General features: G+C 34.6%; 1 protein-coding gene across 2 annotated transcripts in view; it reads left to right on the top strand.

The window, feature by feature from the left end:
- The window catches only part of TLK1 (tousled like kinase 1), a 152,452-nt gene that overhangs the window by 93,263 nt on the left and 35,623 nt on the right, over window positions 1-23,566 (top strand). For both annotated transcript variants that reach the window (XM_044242314.1, XM_044242315.1), the window contains exons 6-11: window positions 1,176-1,271; window positions 2,589-2,678; window positions 3,659-3,751; window positions 8,248-8,358; window positions 8,467-8,603; window positions 11,614-11,802. In XM_044242314.1, coding sequence (XP_044098249.1) covers window positions 1,176-1,271; window positions 2,589-2,678; window positions 3,659-3,751; window positions 8,248-8,358; window positions 8,467-8,603; window positions 11,614-11,802 — 716 coding nt within the window. The remainder of the gene's footprint in view (window positions 1-1,175; window positions 1,272-2,588; window positions 2,679-3,658; window positions 3,752-8,247; window positions 8,359-8,466; window positions 8,604-11,613; window positions 11,803-23,566) is intronic.

Below are 23,566 nucleotides of genomic sequence, written 5' to 3'. Positions count from 1 at the left end.
CACAAATATTTTTGGCTACCAATTTTACATTACAGAATGTAATGTAATTAACATTACAGAATGTTAATATGATTGTTAAAACAACAAACATGATCTACTCAGTAGAAAAAAATTTTATATTTACTTGAATGGGAGAGCAGAGTTTGCCATTCAAGGAAAGGGCTACATTAAAAAAAAAATTTTTTTACCATCCATTGTTTTTCTTAATTGGGTTTACGGTATCTGTGGTAAAGGTGTTGCTCACCATCTAGTGTTGCTGACCTGATGCTCTTTAACTGAGGTCAGTACTTGGGTGTTAATATCAGTTAACAATCTTCCAAAGATTGGATTAGTTCAAATAGATAAATCTCATGTCTCTTGAATGCTCATGTGGCAGGAGTTCAGCTAGGTACTGTAGTTTAAAAAAAAAAAAAAATTAGACAAAATCCTGAGGCTACATGAAGACACATTAGGAAGTCACCTGAGAGGAAGCCAGTAGCAGTGAATTGTTTTCTCCTCCTACCGTTGGTAGAGAAACATGAGAAATTTGAAAGGTAGCTGTGGAATACATTAGTTGGCTTCTCTTCATATGCACCTAGGTCATGCACTGTAATGCATGTTACGCATGAGAGAAAGGATTGATATTTATAAGATTTTGTGCTGTTAAAGGGAAAGGATTTAATCTGTGTAATTTTTTATATAGTACTATAAACATTTGGATTTTTAACAGATCTTGAGAATGATGATCCTGTTTTAAGATGGTTTATTACATTCACTAACATCTACTTGTAACTATGTTAATTTGGGGGTATTAGAGATTATACTGCTTTAATAAACATTTATAGTGGGGCTGTATTAAAATTTGAAGGAAAAATAATATATGTTCATTTTTTGGGAGAAATTAATTTATCTTGAGTCTGCCACAGTAACAGATGATAGTCATAATGCTCAAGAAATAAGGGTCATTACTGAATAGTCTTCTCACATTCCTGTGATCAGTATTCTCTATTTAGTCTTTTAGGACTCGGCTGTAACTGACCTTAGTTTTGCTTTTTCTTGTTCCATTTAAATCACTACCAAATTTAATTTAAAAGAAGATCTATTTAAGTTAATTCTTAATGTCATATCAAAAATAACACCTAGCTAAACCTGTTTTAATAAAGAGTGATGTTTCCTTTTTTTTTTTTTTCCCTCAGTACCAAGGTGGGAATGGCTCAAGTCCAGTAAGAGGCATACCTCCTGCGATCCGTTCTCCTCAGAATTCACATTCACATTCCACTCCTTCTTCATCTGTAAGTTTTTACATGTGTAGGTAGTCTTCTGTGTGCTGAATATATGTATATATATACTGAATAACTTTTCATTGAGAACTTCTACATACATTTATTTGTATTTATCTTTTCAGAAAATCATTCTGTGAAGTAAGTTCTTTTTAATGATCTGATGCTGCTAGAACTTTATTTCTTCAAGTGAGATCTTTAAGTTAAAGATTTCCTGAATTAACTATATCCCAAGATGTGATGTTTCTATAAAAGAATGTGATCGAGCCTATGGGACTAAAACAAATACTCTTTTATCAGTCTGTATTCAGTTACTGATTTCTAATTCTAACTCTCTTAGCAATGAAATTTCTTAACCACTGAAGTATAGCCTATTTCCTTTCCTAGGAATCTTTAAGATAAAGGTAGACAGCCTTTATCCCTGGATCATTTTAGTTCAACATAGGAAAAGGATCTTGGGCCTAAAAATTATTTTGTAGCTTTTTGGTTTGTTGCTAGTGTTTTAAGATCTAGTTCTATTTACATGCATTGTCTTCCTTTTGGATTTCATTTTTTTCTTTAGTTTTATTATATGAAAGTTTAATATCTAACAAGAAAAGCAGAATTGGCTTTTAATAATTTAAAAATGAATTAAAGAGATTTAAAAATCAGAGTATCTCTTATTTTTTTCAAGTAGTCTGTTTTTACTTCAGTGTCCCCTTCTACTCCTTGCCTGTAGACACACACTTAGTTGTATCTTAGCTTTTTTTGTACATTGGCTACATCATATTGCCATATGTAAAATAAAGTGTCAGACTCCACAAATTTTGAGTTATAGTGATGGCATTGATACGATGATAGAATCTGTTTTCAGTGGTGTGTTTTAAAACGAGTAACTAGATAAACCATGAAACTCATCAGTAGATTGATGTTATACTATATATGGGTGTGCACTATTGCCCTTGGTAGTAAGAGTTGTATATTATCATCTTTTCAGTTTTACTTATTGAACCACTATCCTCTGTTCTTAATATTTTTGTTTTGAGATAATGTATTTTGCCTTGTTATATTTAACAGATTGAAAGCATTTAAAATTTTTTTTATGGTTCTAGAATGTAAGCTTCTCAGGCAAGGAATATAAATTGTTGTTTCTTTTCACTGTGCCTTATGTAAGGGAGGGTACTCTAAAAATGAATGCTTATTGAATAAATGACTAAAAGTTTTAAAAAGTCAGTTATGTTTTAATTCAGTTTGTTATCCTGATAAAAACTTAAGAAGTGTTGTATAGTTGTTGCTGAGCAAAAGCCTATATTTTTCTTGCTAATGTAAAAATTTCCATCTTTTTCTAAGGTTCGACCGAATAGCCCTTCTCCTACTGCATTAGCTTTTGGGGACCATCCTGTTATACAACCAAAGCAGTTATCCTTTAAAATTACTCAGGTAAATAGTAAATAAAATTTTTTGCATGGCTTGTAAGAAACTTAGTGCAAAGAAGATGTGTTCTCTTTTAGACATAGTTAGAAAGTAAAATTATACATCAAGAAAGCTAATTACTAAACAGGAAAACCATTTGTTGGGTGGGGGTTAAGAAATTGAAACACCCACTTTACTATCAGCTTATCCTTTGTTACGTGCTGGTTAAATATGTAGATGTAAGCATTTTAAATAAACAGAATAAGCATGACTTTCAGTTTTGTTTATTGCTTCTTTTTGAACATACCATCCAAGTACATATAATCAGTGTTTTACTGAACTTAATACTTGTCACAAGCGAACTTAATTAAAGCGGTTCATTTTGGGTGTCTATATTTCACTTAAAGGTATCATTTGAAAATTAGATATCTTTTATGCTTACTTGATTTTATGAATTTGAGTATTACATTTTTCATTTTAACTTTTTACATGTGATAGTTTTTGGATTTTAGTGTATCAGATTATGGGAATTGGAAGAGTAAATCTTTTTGCTTAGCCATCTTTATTACCCCAGTTTATTGCCATTAGACTTCTGTTAGGTCATGTCCAAGCTATTGCATATTCATCAAAGCATCTTTCTTTAGTGATCTTGAGGCTAGGATTACAGGTACATTGCTTTCAGTCACTGAATAGCTCATGAAAGCTTTTGCTATGTTCAAAGATCAGCTAGCATTGAAAGCGTAAAGTAGCAGTTACATTCAGTTTTAATGAAGAACACTACAATATTCTAAAACTTTTAGTAATCAATTTTTTAAATGTTTCTTTGTAAGCTTGAGGAACTTGTATTTCTGAAGATGTTAAAACTTTAAACTATACTAAGACTTTTTGGGATTACTTTTACGTACACAAACTCAATTATTTTCTTTGTTTTTAAGACTAAATCTAGTTTTTATTTGCATGCAGTGGTATGTATAATGGACTTAGTAAAATAGCTTTCTTTCATTTAGACTGATCTCACAATGCTGAAATTAGCAGCATTAGAAAGTAATAAAAACCAGGACCTGGAAAAGAAGGAAGGTCGTATAGATGACTTGCTCAGGGTAAGTAATAAGTCATGGAGAGGGAAAAAATTGAGTTAATTACTTGGCACTAATAAAACTTGAGGAAATAATTAGCATTATAAAAAAATTCTTCAGCTGGGGAAAAAAAAACAAACTTTTTCTGGCAGTTTTAAGTACATGAAAAATCGCTATTTTTAAGTGAAAATTATTAGCCTTTAAATGTGAATTGAGAGGGCATCTGGGTAGCACAGTCAGTTAAGCGTCCAGCTCTTGGTTTCAACTCAGGTCTTGATCTCAAGTTTGAGCCCCAAGTTGGGTTCAGGGTGGAGTCCACTGGAGCTTCTCTCTCCCTCTCCCTCTCCCCCTCCCACTTATGCTCTGTCTCTAATATAAATAAATCTTTAAAATTTATTAATAAATGTGAATCAAGAAACAGTTGGAGAAATACAGAGAAGTTTGTAAAATTTATTTTTATTTGATCAGCTATCATAAGACTGATGGCCATTTCATGTTAGTTTTAAAGGTAATTGATTTTGTTTTAAACCTGACATTTGGGGGCACCTGGGTGGCTCAGTGGGTTAAGCCGCTGCCTTCGGCTCAGGTCATGATCTCAGGGTCCTGGGATCGAGTCCCACATCGGGCTCTCTGCTCAGCAGGGAGCCTGCTTCCTCCTCTCTCTCTCTGCCTGCGTCTCTGCCTACTTGTGATCTCTCTCTGTCAAATAAGTAAATAAAATCTTAAAAATAAATAAATAAATAAAAAATAAACCTGACATTTGATACTACACAAGGTGAAGTAACTACTGCAATCCTTTGAGATTTTTAATTGAAACTTTTTATTTTAATATTTTAAAATTTTCAATTTTAATTGAAACTTTATAAAAGGACATATCAAAAAATACTTAAAATGTGAGTAAGGTAAGAAACCGTGCTTCTCAGTCCTTGCCGCTCAGTAGAATCACCAAATGGGAAGGGTGGGAGGCTGGAGTCTCTTTATAAAGGTACATGCCTAAACTCCATCCTGAGGGGTTGTAAATAAATTAATGTGGTGGGGCACCTGGGTGGCTCAGTGGGTTAAAGCCTCTGCCTTCGGCTCGAGTCATGATCCCAGGGTCTTGGGATCGAGCCCTGCATCGGGCTCTCTGCTTCGTGGGGAGCCTCTTCCTCCTCTCTCTCTGCCTGCCTCTCTGCCTACTTGTCAGATAAATAAATAAATAAAAATCTTTAAAAAAAAAAAAAAATTGACGTGGTGTGGGGCTTGGGCATTGGTAGTTTTAAAACTCCCTCCCAAAATAAATAAATAAATAAATAAATAAATTCCTCCAGATGATTATAATTATAATTTAAGCCAGCATTGAGAACTATTAGTATAGAAACTCAATAAAACCAGTGTCACATCTGTGATCCTACCATAATTACCGATACCTTTGAAACATCCAGCTTGCCTTTCCTGATCCTATCCCAGTCACTCTCTCACCTTCTTTTTCCATTAACTACTGTTCTACGTTCTTTATTTATTATGCCTTAATATTATGGTTTTATCGCATGTATCTGTACATTCTTAACATATTTCAGTATTTTTTTTATGTTAAATTTTTTTTATTTAAGAGAGAAAGAGAGAGTGCACAAGCCAGGGGAGGGTCAGAGAAGCAGACTGTCCATGGAGCAAGGACATGGGACTTGGTCCCAAAATTCTGGGATCATGACCTGAGCATAAGACTGACACTTAACCAACTGAGCCACTCGAGCACCCCTTCAGTTTATTTTTGAACTTTACATAAAATTATGCTCTCTGTACCCTTTCGCCCTGCTTGTTTTCACTAAACTTTATACATGGAATTGTCATGTACTTTGTTCATTTCATGCTCTCTGTATATAGTAAGACATTATATGAATATACCATAATGTATTTTTTCTGCTCTTCGTGGACATTTTGTTTCTGCTTTTTGTTAATATGAACAGTTCTGCTAAGAACATTATTGTGCATGTCTTCTAGGGAAAATGTGGAAAATTTGTCTTAGATTGTATTGCTTTAAGAGAGACATGGCCACAGTACATGGCATGTAAATGTTCAGTTTTGCTTTATAATGCCAAATTTTCCCCAGAGTGGTTGGATTAATTTATACTCCCGATGAGCAATAAATAATCTTGTTGCTTATTGTCTTTGCTAAGGCTTATTATAATCAGATATAATAAATTTTTTGGCCAGTTCAATGGATGTAACAGTGTCTTTTGTCTTTTATTATGTGTTCTCTATTTTCTAGCATCTTTTAAAATACTTATTAATTTAGTTTCTTCAGAGAAATAACGGTCATGTTTTTTGCTTATTTTTCTTAATGAATTGCTGTTGGTGTTTTTTTTTTACTTTTAAAACATTTTTAAATTTAAATTAACATATGTAATTGTTTTCAAAGGTATAGGCCTGTGATTGCTCAGTCTTATATAATACCTAGTGCTCATTACATCACATGTCCTCCTTAACGTGTATCACACAGTTACCCGATCCCTCCACCTCCCGCCCCTCCAGCAACCCTCAGTTTATTTCCTATGATTAAGAGTCTCTTATGGTTTGTCTCCCTCTCTGGTTTTGTCTTGTTTCATTTTTTCCTCTCTTTCCCTATGATCCTGTGCCTTGTTTCTTAGAGTCCACATATAAGTGAGATCATATGATAATTGTTTTTCTCTGATTGGCTTATTTTGCTTACAATAATACCCTCTTTCCATTCATGTTATTGCAAAAGGCAAGAATTCATTTTTTGATAGCTGAATAATATTCCGTTGCATATAATATACTACCTCTTCTTTATCCATTCATCCATCGATGGACATCTGGGCTCGTTCCATAGTTTGGCTGTTGTGGACATTGCTGCTGTGAACATTGGGGTGCTGGTGCCCTTTCAGATCACTACATTTGTATCTTTAGGGTAAATGCCTAGTAGCATAATTATTAGATTGGAGGTAGCTCTATTTTCAACTTTTGGAGGAACCTCCATACTGTTTTCCAGAGTGGTTGTACCAGCTTGCATTCCCACCAACAATGTTAAGAGGGTTCCCCTTCCTCCACATCCTTGCCAACATGTGTTGTTTCCTGACTTGTTAATTTTAGCCCTTCTGACTGATAGGAGGTTGTATCTCATTGTGGCTTTGATTTTTAGTTCCTTGATGCCTAAGCACTTTTTCATGTGTCTGTTGGCCATTTGTGTGTCTTTGGAGAAATGTCTGTTCATGTCTTCTGCCCATTTCTTGATTGGATTATTTATTTTTTGGGTGTTGAGTTTGAGAAGTTCTTTATAGATTTTGGATACTAGCCCTTTATCTGATAAGACATTTACAAATATCTTCTCCCATTCTGTTGATTGTCTTTTGGTTTTGTCAACTGTTCCCTTTGCTGTGAGAAAGCTTTTTATCTGATGATGTTCTAGTAGTTCATTTTGCCTTTTTTTCCCTTGCCTTTGGAGACGTGTAGTAAGAAGTTGCTGTGGCCAAGGTCGAAGAGGTTGCTGTCTGTGTTCTCAAGGGTTTTGATGGATTCCCGTCTCACTTTTAGTTCTTTCATCCATTTTAAGTCTATTTTTGCATATGGTTTAAGAGAATGGTCCAGTTTCATCCTTTTGCATGTGGCTGTCCAATTTGCCCAACACCATTTGTTGAAGAGACTGTCTTTTTTCCATTGGACATTATTTCCTGCTTTATCAAAGATTAGTTGGCCATAGAGTTGAAAGTCCATTTCTGGGCTCTCTGTTCTGTTCCACTGATCTTTGTGTCTGTTTTTGTGCCAGTACCATACTGTCTTGATGATGGCAGCATTGTAATAGAGCTTGAAGTCAGAATTGTGATGCCACCAGCTTTGCTTTTCTTCTTCAACATTCCTCTGGCTATTTGGGATCTTTTCTGGTTCCATACAAATTTTAGTATTATTTCCAGTTCTGTGAAAAAAGTTGATGGTATTTTGATAGGGATTGCATTGAATGTGTAGATTGGTCTAGGTAATATAGACATTTTAACGGTATTTGTTCTTGTAGTCCATTAGCATGGAATATTTTTCCATTTCTTTGTGCCTTCCTCAGTTTCCTTCCTTCTTTAGTTTTCTGAGTACTAATTTTTTGCCATTTTGGCTATGTTTTTCCTAGGTGTTTTATGGTTTTGGGTGCAGTTGTAAGTGGGATCGACTCCTTAATTTCTCTCTCTTCTGTCTCATTGTTAACATGTAGGAATACATTTTTTTGGATACCAGGGTTTTTTTGTTCCTATATATTGATTTTCTCCCAGATAATGGACTTAACTTAGCCAAGGTTATATACCTTAGGGTATTGGTTTGAACCCATGAAGTCTAGATACAAATTCCACGTACTTTCCACTGCATAATTACATAGCACTTAACAGTATTATCCACGGTTAGTAGATGTTTAAAAAAATAATTTTAGTATCATGCTCAAATACTTTTCTTTTTATGTAATTTACTGAGAATGTAAGAATATTCCTAAGTGTCTCATATACACAAATTCTAGACCTTTTCTATTTTTACTTATGTTGTAGGCTAACTGTGATCTCAGACGGCAGATAGATGAACAACAAAAATTACTTGAAAAATACAAAGAACGATTAAATAAGTGTATATCAATGAGCAAGAAGCTGCTTATTGAAAAGGTAAGTTTAAAAAGTTCAGTGAATTTTCCTTTTTTGTTCCACTGGCCCTTTTTCACCTTGTGTAGTTTTAAATGAATAAAATTGATTTTTTTTTCCTCCTTTTTTCAGAGTACACAAGAAAAATTGTCAAGCAGAGAAAAGAGTATGCAAGACCGATTACGCCTTGGGCACTTCACAACAGTTAGACATGGTGCTTCATTTACTGAACAATGGACAGATGGTTTTGCATTTCAGAATCTTGTGAAGTTAGTCATTCTTATATTTTAAAAAATGTAGTGTTCCTTTGGGTTTTTGTTACTTCCAGAGATTATAGATTTGAAATTATGTTTTATTTCTACTCCTTACAGCTCTTTGAAATCACAGAATTTAGTACATTTGAAAGGAATGTAAAACAAAAGTATTACAATTTCAACTTTAGCCGACTTCTTGATTAGTCAGCATTCATCCATACTATGTATTATTCTAAGTATTACTTTCCAGAATATAAACTGATCCTCTAGCTTTATTGATGATTTGGGAGGAAATTTCAATTTTCATTCATATATATGGATATATATGTATCTTGGAATACACACGCACACACACACACACATAAATATATATGTACACACACACACACACACACACACACACACATCTCTTGGGATTTTTCTACTTAGTTTTTTCCACATTCTCCAGTCATTACTTTATTGTTGTTATTCAGCACTTGATGGCTTTCTGTTCCTACAGAAAAGACAGGAACTTTTCCTCTTCTGCTTTAGATACAATAATTCATAAATTATTTGAGGAATATGTAGCTTTAGCATTTCTAAACATTGCTAAAGTTTGCTTTAGCAACCTTTAAAACAGATATTGAGTTAAGATGATGGTAGATGGGGATAGATTGACTATGAATTAAGGAGTTGGGACCTGTGCTGCTTTTTTGTTTTTCACTCTAAAATTTTTTTAAAACTCAAGAACAGGAGTATTGCCAGCATCTACATCAGATTTGCTAGAGTTCTATAGAAAACGGAGGTAAAGCTGCATCTAGTATATAAACATTGCTGTTTCAAACACTGGTTCCCAGGACTTTGCACAGAATGGCCTTCTCTCTCCTACAGTTGATTTATTTAGCTTTTGTTCAGCACCAGCTATGCTGGGTGATAGGTAGACCATAATGAAGAACAGAGTTCTTGTGATGCTAAGGAGTTTGGCTTTTAATTCAAAGGTTTGTATGTAGTGTGTGTGGTCAGAATTAAGTTTTAGAAAGATACTGGTGATACATGTGGGACTAATATTGGAAAAAAGATAAATTATTGACAGCAGAGGTATCCAAATGAAAGATGATTAGGCTTGAGCTAAAATGCTCACAATGAAAGGTAGAGAATAGGAGATATATTTTAGATAGAAACCATGTTTTTGAATGTTAAATAGGCAAGAACTTCTGCTACTAAACTCAGGTCTACAGTTGTCCTGATAATGAATAAAATAGGCTACATAATATAACCTTAAATACAAACTAAATATACAAATCTAAAATATAAGTTCTTTGTAGCAGAAATTTCTTCATCAAGCTGTCAGCAAAATTGGAGCCTCTGGGTTGGTGATGGTGAACACCTGGAGGTTTGAAGAGAGTGGTGCAGTTAGAGAGCATCTGGAAGCCCACACTCTTAGCCCATACCTTACCCTATGCATCTCTTCCATCTGGCTGTTCCTTTTTATAATAAACGAGTAATCTAGTTTTTAAAAAATTACTTATATTTCTTGTATTGTGGGCCTATTTTGTATTATTACATATGCCTATGTTAAATCAAGCTGCTTATCAGTGTGAATTAAGTAGTTTATCAGTGACATAACCAAAGTAGTTGGTGGATGAGAAGAGAAATAAATAAATATTAATAATATTAAATTAGTACTCTCTAAAGTCTGTAGGCATTCCTAAATAATCAGATAATAGCTTTCTATTCATTCTAGTAATTCTTTACTTTGCATTAGGATTTTAAACATTAGGATTATTGCCATTTGTTTTCATTTATAGCATCTTGATTGTGCTCTAAACTAGCTTTAACAATTAACTTTTTTAATTAAATGAAGTTATATATTTCTATTTCCAAAGGAAAACTGGGTTAAACTGATCTAGCTTTGCTCTTCCTGAATTTTCTCCACCTTTTACTCTTCTGCCTCAGTGGCTATTGATTCTTTCATTCTGGTCATACTCTACTCTCTGGCTAGAATCATAGGATCAGGCAATATGTGTAAAGGCAGTTTTGGGTCAGCAGAATAGAAGTTCTGTAGTTCTGCTTTAAGTAGGGGTGGGGAGCCAAGGAATTGAAACATTTGTCTTTTTTAAATCTAAGTACCATAACCACGTAGAGGTTTAAAATTTTTTTCTTAGCATGTTGAGGTGACCTTTTTGTCAACAGGGAACATGGTTACTATGAGAACAAGTTGTGTGATAGGATAGTTTTAAAAAGCTTCACTGTCACTACTCTTGCTCTGGTCAGATTGCTGAAATTAGAGTAAGCTTTAGATTCTTGAATAGGAAGCAGTAATACTTTTACTTATATTAATTTGCTCATTTTTCAGTATCATGCTAATTTTTTTGTTTTCCTCTTTTTTTTCTTGTCTCCTTCAAATTGTCAAAATTCTTTCTTCATAAATTTCTAATATTTAGGTCAGTTTTTGTTTCATTTCAAGGTAGCACTTACACATTCCCAAAATCTTTTTGACATAGACAAATTTAGAAAATAACACTTTATTAACTTAATTGTCTTTTTTAAGTTTTTCTAGTAAGTGATGAGGTACATGTTTAAAATTTCTGTGTTTATTTCTGTTCTTTATTTTAATAGCCCATTTATTTCATTGAGCAAGTATTAACTAAATTCCTAATATGTGCTGATGATTATGCTGGGCACTAGGAATATAATAGGATATAAAATAGATGTGGTCTCGGTTTTCATGCAGTAGTGTGTCTAGAGACATTCTAATCAAGTATCTATAGGAATGATAACTCACTAGGAAGAAGGAGGTAGAAATCTCCAAGGTACCATGAGATTAAACATGGCCACACATTTTTCCCTACTTGAGGGGATTTAGGGAATTTAGAAATGAATGCTTCAAGTGAGACCTGGACAGTGAGTACAAGTAGGTTGAAAAAGGTAGAACCATAATATTTGTTAATGTTCCATGCTTTTTCATGTTTATTGGTATATTCTTATTTTAACTGTGAAGAGTAATGAAAAGTTAATACGGTTTTTTACATTTATTTTTATACAGGCAACAAGAATGGGTGAACCAGCAAAGGGAAGATATTGAAAGGCAAAGGAAACTTCTAGCCAAACGCAAACCTCCCACGGCTAATAATTCTCAGGCACCCTCTACCAATTCTGAACCAAAACAAAGGAAAAACAAAGCAGTTAATGGAGCAGAGAATGATCCCTTTGTTAGACCAAATTTACCACAACTGTAAGCCTTCATTTTAATTTCCCCCCCCTTTTTTTTAATCATTGCCAGTGAGCATGAGTGTTAGATGTTATTTATATTTATGCTAATACTTAAATACTAAAAATAGTTATGACCAGGAAGGAAAGCAGTATTAAAATTTACTTCTAAATTAATAATGTTCAAATACCTGAATTCAGCCTTTGTAAGTGGAGATTTATTAATCCTCTTTTCAAATGAAGACATAGCAGCTAAGAGGAAACTGGAATCCTCTTTCTTCATGTCTGAATGATAGAATCAGTTATTAGTTTTGGTTATCTCAATTCTGTATTTCCGTTAATGTTACTTTTTCTGAGAGAATATTAAACAGTATAACTGACATTTATTTTCTTAACCTATGAAAGCAGTGCATTGGTAGGTTACAGGTATTGTTTTTTCCCTATCTGCTTTTATTTTCTAAATTTTCTAAATCAGTGATGAACTACTCTTTATAGTTCAGGGGGCAAAGAGCTTTTTAAATAATTAAATGCTTATTATACATAGAAAATTGGAAAATATGAAAGAACATAGTATTATAGACCATGATTCCATCCACAGAGAAGACCATTGTTAAAATTTTGATTTATAGATGTGTCTGAACATGTAATTTTTTTGTTCTGCAGTAACTTAAGTTTTCTGAGTAGAAAACACACACACACACACACACACACGCATGCACATTGTTTGATGTTTCTATGTGGGTGTATTCTTTCTTCCCTTGTTGAAAGGTAATGTTTCATCTGTGCTTTGATTCCCATACCCTGCTACATGAGGGACTCTTCTGTGGATACCTCCTTTATCTTCTATCGTCAGCTTTTTGTTCTCTACTGGTTCCTTCCTTTTAGAAGACAAAATGAAACCAAAAACTCTGCTTCAATTATATATCCCTCTGTTCTAGTCTCCATATCCTGTCATCTTTATAACCAGGTTTCTTGAAAGACTTGCTTATACCAGTCTCTTCTGTCTCACCTTCCATTTTCTTTCCTTTTTTTTTTTTTTATTTTATTTTACTTATTTATTTGACAGAGCTCACAATTAGGCAGAGAAGCAGGCAGACAGAGAGAGAGAGAAGAGGAAGCAGGCTCCCTGCTGAGCAGAGAGCCTGATATGGGGCTCAATCCCAGGACTCTGGGATCATGACCTGAGCTGAAGGCAGAGGCTTTAACCCACTAAGCCACCCAGGTGCCCCCCATTTTCTTTCTTAAATGAAATGGCCTTTTAAAGGTGAGCTATCTTTTTGATGCTCCATGCCATAGACATTTGAGTCTTTAATTTGGCAGCATTGAATAGTGTTGTTTTTTGTTTTTTGTTGTTTTAAGGTTTTCTTTATTTATTTGAGAGAGCAAGAGTGAGAGAGAGCCTGAGAGGGGGAGGAGGTCAGAGGGAGAAGCAGACTCCCCATGGAGCTGGGAGCCTGATGCAGGACTGGATCCAGGGACTCCCCGGATCATGACCTGAGCCGAAGGCAGTCACTAAACCAGCTGAGCCACCCAGAAGCTGGATTATTGTTGACTTCTTATTTTTTCCCAAAGGACTCCTTCTTGTCTTTAGTTTTTGAAATACCTTGATCACCGAATTTTCATTTTTCTCCTCTGCTCATCTTCTCAGTCTGTTCTATGGACATCATTTGCATTACCAATTTGTAAAATGTAAGTGTCTTTTAAGGATCTGTCTTGGTCATCTTACTTCCTACTTTACATCTTTTTCTGGAAAATTAGCTACTCTCAGAGTTTCAGTTAACACATATATATGATTCTGACATCCAAGTTTCTGTCTCTTGTCTGCTTTTCTTTCTTGCATATTAAATGTATCTCAGTTTTGAATGTCATATCCTTTGTTGTTGTTATCAGTACTTAAGTGCTTCTGATGTAGCCTTTTTAAAACTGTATTTACTAAAAACACAGAACAAAACAAAAACAATTTACTATTCCCGTTCCAGTTGGTCTCTCTCCCCACACATACACATACACTCATCTACACATCCACGTACACACCCCTTGCCTTTTACTGTGTTTTCTCTGTTAGTATATGGTACTACTGTCCTCTCAGTTCTATATGCCAGGTTTTTATTATCCTTAGTATTTTAGATCAAGATTTCACTTATTTTCCTTAATCCATTTTTATTATTTTCCATTAATAAATAGGTGGTAATAAGCTTATTTTTCAGAATCTACCTTAAAATCCACTTCCATCTTCAAACCTTTTCTAATCGAGGGGCCTTTTATAAATTGGAATTAAAACGTTCAGCTATTGATTTTTTAAAAAAAAATAGCAGATGGTTTACTTTTTGTAAATTAGTAAATTTGTTGTTTAATAAAGGGTAGGTAGGTAGATGAGTGCTAATACAGAATACAGTGTGTGTTAGGTTTAGCTCTACTCCTGTGAGACACCAGTCCTTCTAGATCTCAAGTGTAGCCATTTATGTAAGTCCCCACTGACAGACACCATTCTAACTCAAGTTACTGTCCTCTCTTACTTGTGTTATTTTTTTCCACTTGCCTCTCCTTTCAGCTTTGGTTTAGCAATCCAGTTCATTATCATTTTGCAATCAGATTCATTTTTGCAGAATATCCTTTTGTTCTCTTAATCACCTTAACATAGCTCTCTGTTTCTTGAATCATAGAGTCCAAAAGTCCTAAGAAGATTTCTGAAAGCACTTTTGATCTGACATTTTCGGACTACTCTAGCCTCATCTTCTGTCACTAACCAGTGCCTACCCTTCATTGCCAACTTTCAAACTCCCAACCCATGGTTTTTAATTCCTTTTCATCTTTTAAATCCTGTACTAGGTATTTCTTCCTAAAAGCTTTCCCTTGATCCCTGAAGGATAGGGGTTAATTATCACTTTAATGTGATAGTGTCCTCTGTCTCTTCAGTCACAGCATCACCATTTACTGTGTTAATGGCACTGGGAACATCCTTCATGTTTTCCTTTCCCTCATTCTCTGTTTCTGTAACATCTTGTATTTGTCCATCTTCATTGCCGTGATCTTAGTAAAGGACCTCAGCTCTTTTTTTAACCTAGATTATGGTTTCCCACATGTTTCTTCATGTCAGTTTCACATTTAACCTCCTTCACTAACCTTCAAGATAAAATTCACCCTCATGAAGGACTCTTCATAGACCTTATTTTTCTCTTTGATTTCACTCCCTACATCTGTCTTACATCTCTTCTGTTAAACTTAGTTCTCTAAGTGGATTAGGCGTCCTTGTTTCTGTGCCTTTATACATCTTGTTCCTTGCCTTTCTTCACCTGTCTCATTGCTTGTTCATCTTTTAAGGCTTGGCTCAAATACCAGTTGCAGTAGAAAGTCCTTTCTAACTTTTGTTCTTCCCATTTTCTCCCCCATTTTTCCTCAGGTTAGGTGCCCATAGCCTTTTTATATGTGCCTCTTCTGTATGTAGCATTTATCTCACTGTTTTATCTCTATATTCCCAATATGTAGCACAGTTTTCTGACATGAAAAGTGGTCAGTAAATGTCAAATTCTGGTACTTAAGCATTTGATTGAATTTCATTTTCTCCTTCTCACTAGTTCCTTTTTCATTTTTCTTGTTTGTCACAGGTATTTTGCTTATTTGCCTTCCAACATACTTAACAGGCCTAACTATTGTTTAATTGTCATAGACTTGTCTTATTTCCACCTCACTTTATGATACATAATGACTGAGAACTAACCCTAAAGTGAACTGCTGTGTGTTTTTGGAATGGCAAGTGAAGTGATAATGCATAAAAGTTTGACTGTCTCTTTATACAAATGCAAATTTAAATAGGGAAAAAAGCCATAGAAGCACTTTTTTTTTTTTTTTTTAAGATTTGTTTGTTTATTAGAGCATGCACGAGAGCAGGGGAAGGAAGGGGCAGAGGGAAAGGAGAGAGAGAATCCCTAGCAGTCTCCCTGCTGTGGGAGCCTCAGTCGATGGGGATTCGATCACAGGACCCCAAGATCATGACCTCAGCCCAGGCCAAGAGTTGGATGTTCAACTGTTCAACTGGTTCACCACCCAGGCGCCCCAGAAGCACTTTGGTTTATATATTAACTATATTTTAGTGGCTATTCTCTGCAACTATCTTCAAAAAATTCCTTTTGAATAACTGTTTGGTGTTAACTGCAACATCTTGTGTATATACAGAACATCTAATTTAATTAGAAGAGAAACCATAAATCTTTAATTATTTTTCTATCAAGAAATTAACAGAAAATGAAGCTACTACTGTGTAGTGGTTAGGACGTGAGCGTTGTAGACAGACAGAAGTGGAATCTATCCTTGACTCTTTCAGATTATTATTTTTGGTAAGCTCTCTTACTTCTCTGAGTCTCCATTTCCTCCTTTGTAACAGTACCTATATCATAGTGTTGAAAGGATGATGTGAGGTAATGCATGTTAAAGTACTTGCGTGGTTCCTGGCTCTTAACTAATTTTTAACTACCAGCAAGATTCGGTCAGGTTTTGTCTTGTTTTGTTTTGTTTTAAAGATTTTTTATTCATTTATTTGACAGACAGAGATCACAAATAGGCAGAGAAGCAGGCAGAGAGAGAGGTGGGGAAGCAGGCTCCCATCGAGCAGAGAGCCCGATGTGGGGCTTGATCCGAGGACCCTGGGATCATGACCCGAGCCGAAGACAGAGGCCTTAACCCACTGAGCCACCCAGGCGCCTCTCGGTCAGGTTTTTTAGACAGTAGTTTCTAATTTTAGTCACAAAGACTTCTTTTATTCAGAGTGGTTTGTATAGATAATATTATCTATGGCTGTCTAAATGATTCTTGTGTTAATTGTAATTAATTTAATCAAAATTTTGACTTCATGTTAAATACATTTTAAATTGTTTTAATTTTATTTATGTATTTCATGTTGCACAGAGGATTGCAAAGTAACAGTAATATTTTACCTTCTGTTTTATATTAAGGAAATTTTAGAGGTCACTGTGTTTTCTCATTAAAGCTTTAATTTTGGGGCACCTGGGTGGCTTAGTGGGTTAAGCCTCTGCCTTTGGCTCAGGTCATGATCTCAGGATCCTGGGATTGAGCCCCGCATTGGGCTTTCTGCTCCGCAGGGAGCCTGCTTCCCCCACTGCTCTGCCTGCCTCTCTGCCTACTTGTGCTGTCAAATAAATAAATAAAATCCTAAAAAAAAGCTTTAGTTTTCACTCAAGATTATATTTTCATATCATAAAGTTATTTAGTGGATTGTCTTGTAAATATTATACTGGACTTTTAATTAAGAAAATTTATTTTTAGAGCAGTTTTAGTATATACCAAAATTGATCAAAAAGTACGGATTGTTAACTTATACTCCCTGTCCCCACACACAACGTCCACCATTATCAGTATCCTGCAGTAGAGTGGTATATTTGTTACAATTGAGGAATGTGCATTGGCACATCATTATCACCTAGAGTTTGTAGTGTACATTAAAATTCACCTTTGGTATAGTGCACATTTTATGGGTTTTGACAAATGTTTAATTGATTTTTTTAAAAATGCTGTCTGAAAAATCTTTCATTGGAGCATTTAATCTAATTTCATGTATTTATCTATTTATTGGGGCTTAAATCTGGTCTTTCTTTGTGCTATCGATTTGTCCTGCCTCTTCTCTGTCCCCCTTTTTTTTCTTTATTGGGTTGCTCAGTTTTTAATTTCTCTTTCTGTCAGACACACCTCATATGTAAAGACATCTTTGTCTGGTATAGTTACTGTGTTCATTTAAATGTTACTTGCAGGGCGCCTGGGTGGCTCAGTGGTTAAAGCCTCTGCCTTCGGCTTAGGTCATGATCTCAGGGTCCTGGGATCAAGTCCCGCATCGGGCTTTCTGCTCAGCAGGGAGCCTGCCTCCTCCTCCTCTCTCTCTGCCTGCCTCTCTGCCTACTTGTGATCTGTCAAATTAAAAAAAAAAACAAACTAAAACTAAATGTTACTTGCATATTTATCTTTTTTTTCCTCTTCATTTATTTTTACAGCTTCAATTTTTTTACCTAGTAAGATTTTTCTGCCCAAGAAAACCCTTTAGAAATTTTTTCTTTTTAGTGTGAGTCTATTGGTAGTGACACCTTTCAGTTTTTTCTTGGTATGAAACTAACTTTATTTTGCCTTTATTCTCAAAATTATTTTTACTGGTTTTAGGGTTTTAGGTTGGTGATTATAATTTTGACTTAAAATTATTACTAGATAAATCACCTGACCATAGAAGAACCACATTGAATGGAGCAGAAGCAATATTTGAAGATGAAATAACTGAGAATATTTTAAAGCAGATGAATAAGCTCGATCTATAAATTCACAGTGGCCAGAGAATTCTAAGTATGAATAAAAAGAAATACCTAGGCACATTATAATGAAATTTCAGAATAATCGGAGCGCCTGGGTGGCTCAGTGGGTTAAGCCTCTGCCTTTGGCTCAGGTCATAGGCTCAGGGTCCTGGGATCAAGCCCTGCATCACACTCTCAGCTCAGTAGGGAGACTGCTTCCCTCTCTTTCTCTCTGCCTGCCTCTCTGCATACTTGTAATCTCTGTCTGTCAAATCAATCAATCAATCAATCAATCTTAAATAATAAAACATTTTTCAGAAAAATCGAGGCAGAGAGAAAAAAATTCTTAACAGTTGCCAGAGGGGGTAAAGAAAAAGATATATTGGTAGTATAAATTAAGAAAAAAATATTCCAGGTAACTGCCAACCAAAAGAAAGCTGTATTATATGAGACACAATAAAACTTAAGGCAAAAAAATTATAATGAAGTGGTTATTTCATAACTACAAATGGCTCAAATTAGTGGGAACATCTAGTAATTCTAAATTTGTATGCATATAATAACATGGCCTCAAGATAAATGAAAAATTAACAGTATTTAAGGAGATATAGACAGATCCACAAGTTACAGTAGATTTCAACACACACATTTCTTAGTAATTGAACATACAGATAAAAAATAAAACAATAAAAAAACAGGACACACAGTATGGATATAGAAAATTTCAGTGGGATTGATAAACTTGACACTTTTTTTACCCCTAATATCTGCAGAGTAAGTGTTCTTTCTTAAGCATGGTCTCTGAACATAAAAATTTATCACGTTAGGTCATAAAACAAGTCTCAACAAATTTCAAAAGAGTGAAAGAGTTTATATAGGACTGAGATTGCTTCTAACTTAAATATTTGATTGAACTCATGGATAAAATTTAGAGGATTAGAATCATAGAATATGTTCTCTGACCACAGTGGAATTAGACTAGAAATCACTAACAATAAAGTATTGAAAAAATCTCAGTGAAAACTAGAAAAATATTTTCAGAATGAAATTGCCATATAGCAAAATTTGTGAGATAAATCTGACCAGTAGCCGGGGGAAATTTATAACCTTAGGTACATATATACAAAAAGAAGAAAATCTAAAACTTTATATATTAAGCATCTATTTCAGTAAGTTAGAAGATGAGCAGTAGAATTAACCAAAGAAGGAAGAAGAAAAAGAGCAGAAATTAATGATATAGGAAATAAACATATACAATACAGAGAATCAACCAATCCAAAAAATGTGTGTGTTTTATTCCAAAATAAAATTAAACTAATAAAATTGAAAAAGAGAGAAGACAACCATTATCAGGAATGAAGAAAGGTAATTTACCACAGAGTCTATAGATATTTAAAGGAAAACAAAATAATATAAATGGCTTAAACTTGAAATTTTTATAAAATGGATAAATTTCTAGAAAAATCTAACTTACCAGAATTGACACTGGAAGAAACAAAAGTCTAAATAGTTTTGTAAATGTTAAAGAAATTGAATCTGTTATTAAAAAATTTAAAGTCTGGGGGCCCCTGGATGGTGTAGTTGGTTGAGCACCTGACTCTTGGTTTCTTGGGTCAGGGTGTGATCTCAGGGTTGTGGGATTAGGCTCCAAGTTCAGCCAGGAGTCTGCTAAAGTTTCTCTCTCCTTCTCTGTCTCTCTTACTCTTGTGCTCTCTCTGAAATAAATAAATAAATCTTTAAAAAAAAAAAAAAAAGTCCAGGTATGGATGATATCATTTATGAATTATAACATCCACTTAAGGAAGAAACAGTGTCAATCTTTTTAAAAACTTTTTTTCTTTTAAGTAATAGCTAAGTCAGAAATACTTCCAGCTTATTTTATGAGACCAGCATAATCTAGGTGTCAGAATTTAACAAAGATGATATAAAGAAGGAAAGTTGCAGGCTAATCTCATTTCATAAATGTAAATGTAAAAATCTTAAAATATTAGCAACCAAATATATAACATATAAAAATTATAATTTATTAAGACCAAGTTGGGTTTATTTTAGGTATCCAGGGTTGGTTTAACATTTTTTAAAAATCTGTAATTTTTCCATGTAAGGAGACAACCATATGATAATAGATGCCAAAAAGCATGAGACAAAATTCAGCATTGATCTTTTTTTAAAAAATTATTTATTTTGGAGAGGGTGTGGGTTGGAAAAGGGAGAGAGAGAATCTCAAGCAGCCTCCTTGCTGAGCATGGAGCCTGATGTGGGGGCTCCGTCCCACAGCCCTGAGATAATCACCTGAGCCAAAATCAAGAGTCCAGAAGGCTTAACCAGCCAAGCCACCCAGGCACTTCCAGCATTGATCGTTGATTAAAACTCTTAGCAGTCAGTAGAAGAACTTCCTTAATCTATACTGTACATTGATTTTTCTTTTTGCATTTATATCTGCATGCTGTGTATTTGAGTCACCATAGTGCCCGGCATGCCCTTTTTCTTCTTCCTGGCTTCCCTCTGCTGCTCCTCTTTAATCAGGGATAGATGTTCTCTCTTCTCTCTATTTTCCTGCTTTCCTTCAGATAAAAAATTTTTTCTTTGCTCTGTGTAGTCATAGCTCTATTACCCAGGATAATCACCTTATGTTAAGATCAGCTAATTAGCAACCTTAATGCCCGTAATCTTTTGCTATGTAAGGTAACGTATTCACAAACTCCGAAGATGAGGATGTGAAATCTTTGGAAGCTGATACCCATCTCATTTCTGACCCAAGATTCACATCCTTCCCTCGTGTAAAATACATTCTTCGTATCCCAACATCCCCAAAAGAATCAACCCAACATCCCAATTATAGCATCAACTCAATATCCAAAATTTCATCAGCTCAAACTTTCTGAATCCTCATCTAAATTAGGTATGGGTGAGAATCTGTATAATCCACCCCAAAAAACGATTCCTCTTGATCTGTGAACCTCAAGAAAAACTCTCTTCTCAAAATACAATGGTGGGGACAGGCATAGGATAACAGCTAAAGATATTTTGTTGAAACAGAGAAAAAAAAACCTGAAAGGAGTCACTGACCCAAGTAGTTTGAAAATCCGTCCAGGCAAACTGGTTTCAAGGTCTGGTAGTAATTTTCTATGGCTATGGCTCCTCCTTCTGGTCTCAAAGTTCTTTCCTCTGAGTCTTTTTCACAAAGATTTTTTTTTTTTTTTTTTTAATTAAGGTTAGCATGTATATGTAGCTAAGTAGCTTTGTCAGGCTGTTTCTTGCTTGTGGAATTTTGGGGGTCTGACAGCCTTTCATTTTGTACTCTCTCTGCCCTTTTAAACCCCAAACTGGCAGTGTTTCTGTTTAAACATGTCAAAAGATCTTATGGATCTAGCCACTCTGACAGAGGCATTTACTCCTTTAGATAAGAGGATCTTCCATGTTTTTTTCTAGATAATCCCATTGTTGTTTTTTGCTTCTGCTGAGAAGGCTGAAGGGACCTGTGAGTTGCACGCTTATTCTTTTAAAGACCCTTTCACACCACTATGGGCTATTAGCAAAAATGTTGTTGAGCAACATCTTCCTTTTTTTTTTTTTTTTTTTTTTGAGTATATACCTAGGAATAGAATTACAAGGTTATATGGCAGTTCTGTGTTCAAATTCTTGAAGAACTGCTTAACTATTTTTCATATCTGTGATATTTTACATTCCCGCCAGTAATAGACAAGAGTTCCTATTTCTTCACGCCTTTGGCAACCCTTTTTATTTTCTGTTTCTTGATTATAATCATCCTAATAGCTGTAAATTATCATCTCATTGTGGTTTTGATTTACATTCCTGAATGGCTCATTATGTTGAATGTCTTTTAATGTGCTTGTTGGTCTTTGTATAGATACTGAAGTCTTGCTCCGCTTTTAATCCAGCTCCTTGTCTTTTTGTTGTTGAATTACAAGAGTCCTTTATATATTCTAGATATTAAACCCTTGTCAGATATATGATATGTAGATATTTGCTCCCATACTGTAAATTGTATTACTTTTTTGATAATGTCCTTTGATTTTATTTTAATTTATTAAAAATTTGTTGTTTTGTTTTTTGCTTATATTTTTGATGTCAAATTTAGGAATCCTTTACCAGATCCACGGTCAAAGACATTTACCCCCGTGTAGTGTTTTAAGAATTTTCTAGTTTTAGTTCTTATATTTAGATTATTGATCACTTTTTGGTTAATTTTTTATATAGAATGAGATAGGGGTCCAACTTCATTCTTTTGCATGCGATTATCCTGTTGTCCCAGTACCATTTGTTGAAGAGATGATTCTTTCCCCCATTCAGTGGTCTTGGCACCTTGTCAGAAATCAACTGGCCATGGATATCCGTACTCACTTCTATTCCTATAGAATAGTTATAACTATATAACTATCCTATAAAATAGTTACTATTCTATTATCTTTATGATAGTAACTGTTTTTTGTTTTTTGTTTCTTTTTTAAAGATTTTATTTATTTGACAGACATAGATCACAAGCAGGCAGAGAGGCAGGCAGAGAGGAGGAAGCAGGCTCCCCGTGGAGCAGAGAGCCCGATGTGGGGCTCAGTCCTAGAACCCTGGGATCATGACCTGAGCCGAAGGCAGAGGCTTTAACCTGAGCCACCCAGGTGCCCTGGTAGTAACTTTTTAATGACTGTAACTTTATAGTAAGTTTTGAAATAGGTAGTGGGAGTCCTATAACTTTGTTTTTTCTCTTTCAGTGTTGTTTTCTTTTTGAGACCCCTTTCAGCTTTTGTTTTCCATTTTAATAAAATGGGTCATTTGTATTTTGATTAGGATTATATTGAATATATGGTTGACTTTGGAGAAGATTGCCCTCTTTTTAACAACATTAAGTCTGCTAACCCATGAACATAGAAGTCTTTTCATTTCATTAGTTTCCATTCATTTCCTTAACACTGTTTTGTAGTTTTTAGTATATGTCACTTCCTAGGTTAAATTTATTTCTAGGTATTTTACTCTTTTGGATTCTCTTATAAATGGAATTGTAGTCTTAATATCCTATTTAGATTGTTCATTGCTGATGTATAGAAACACAACTGATTTTTTGTGGGTTGATTTTGTACCCCCAACTTTGCTGATTTATTAGCTCTGGTGGTGGTTTTTTCTTCATTCTTCAAGATTTTCTGTATCTAGAGTTATGTTATCTGCAAATAGAGATAGTTTTACTTCTTTTCTCATTCTGATGCATGATGTTATGTTTCTTTTTCTTATTTAACCTCTCTGGTAGGACTTCAGCACAGTATTGAATAGTAATGGTGAAAACATCATTTTCTTATTTCTCATCTTAGAGGGAAAGCTCTCAGTCCTTCACCTTTGAATATGATGTCACTTGTGGGTTTTTAATAAATGCCCTATATCATGTTGAGGAACTTCTATTCCTAGTTTTTTTGGGGGCTTTTCAAAGGCAGACTAGTCTCGTATGCCACCCTCCCTCATGTTAAAAATCTAATCCTCAGTGGATAGCTCATA

This window comes from Neovison vison, chromosome 3 (assembly GCF_020171115.1).
Source record: "Neovison vison isolate M4711 chromosome 3, ASM_NN_V1, whole genome shotgun sequence".
Lineage (NCBI taxonomy): Eukaryota > Metazoa > Chordata > Mammalia > Carnivora > Mustelidae > Neogale > Neogale vison.
Note: the sequence above shows the minus strand (reverse complement) of the source record. Positions and strands in the feature narration are given on the sequence as shown.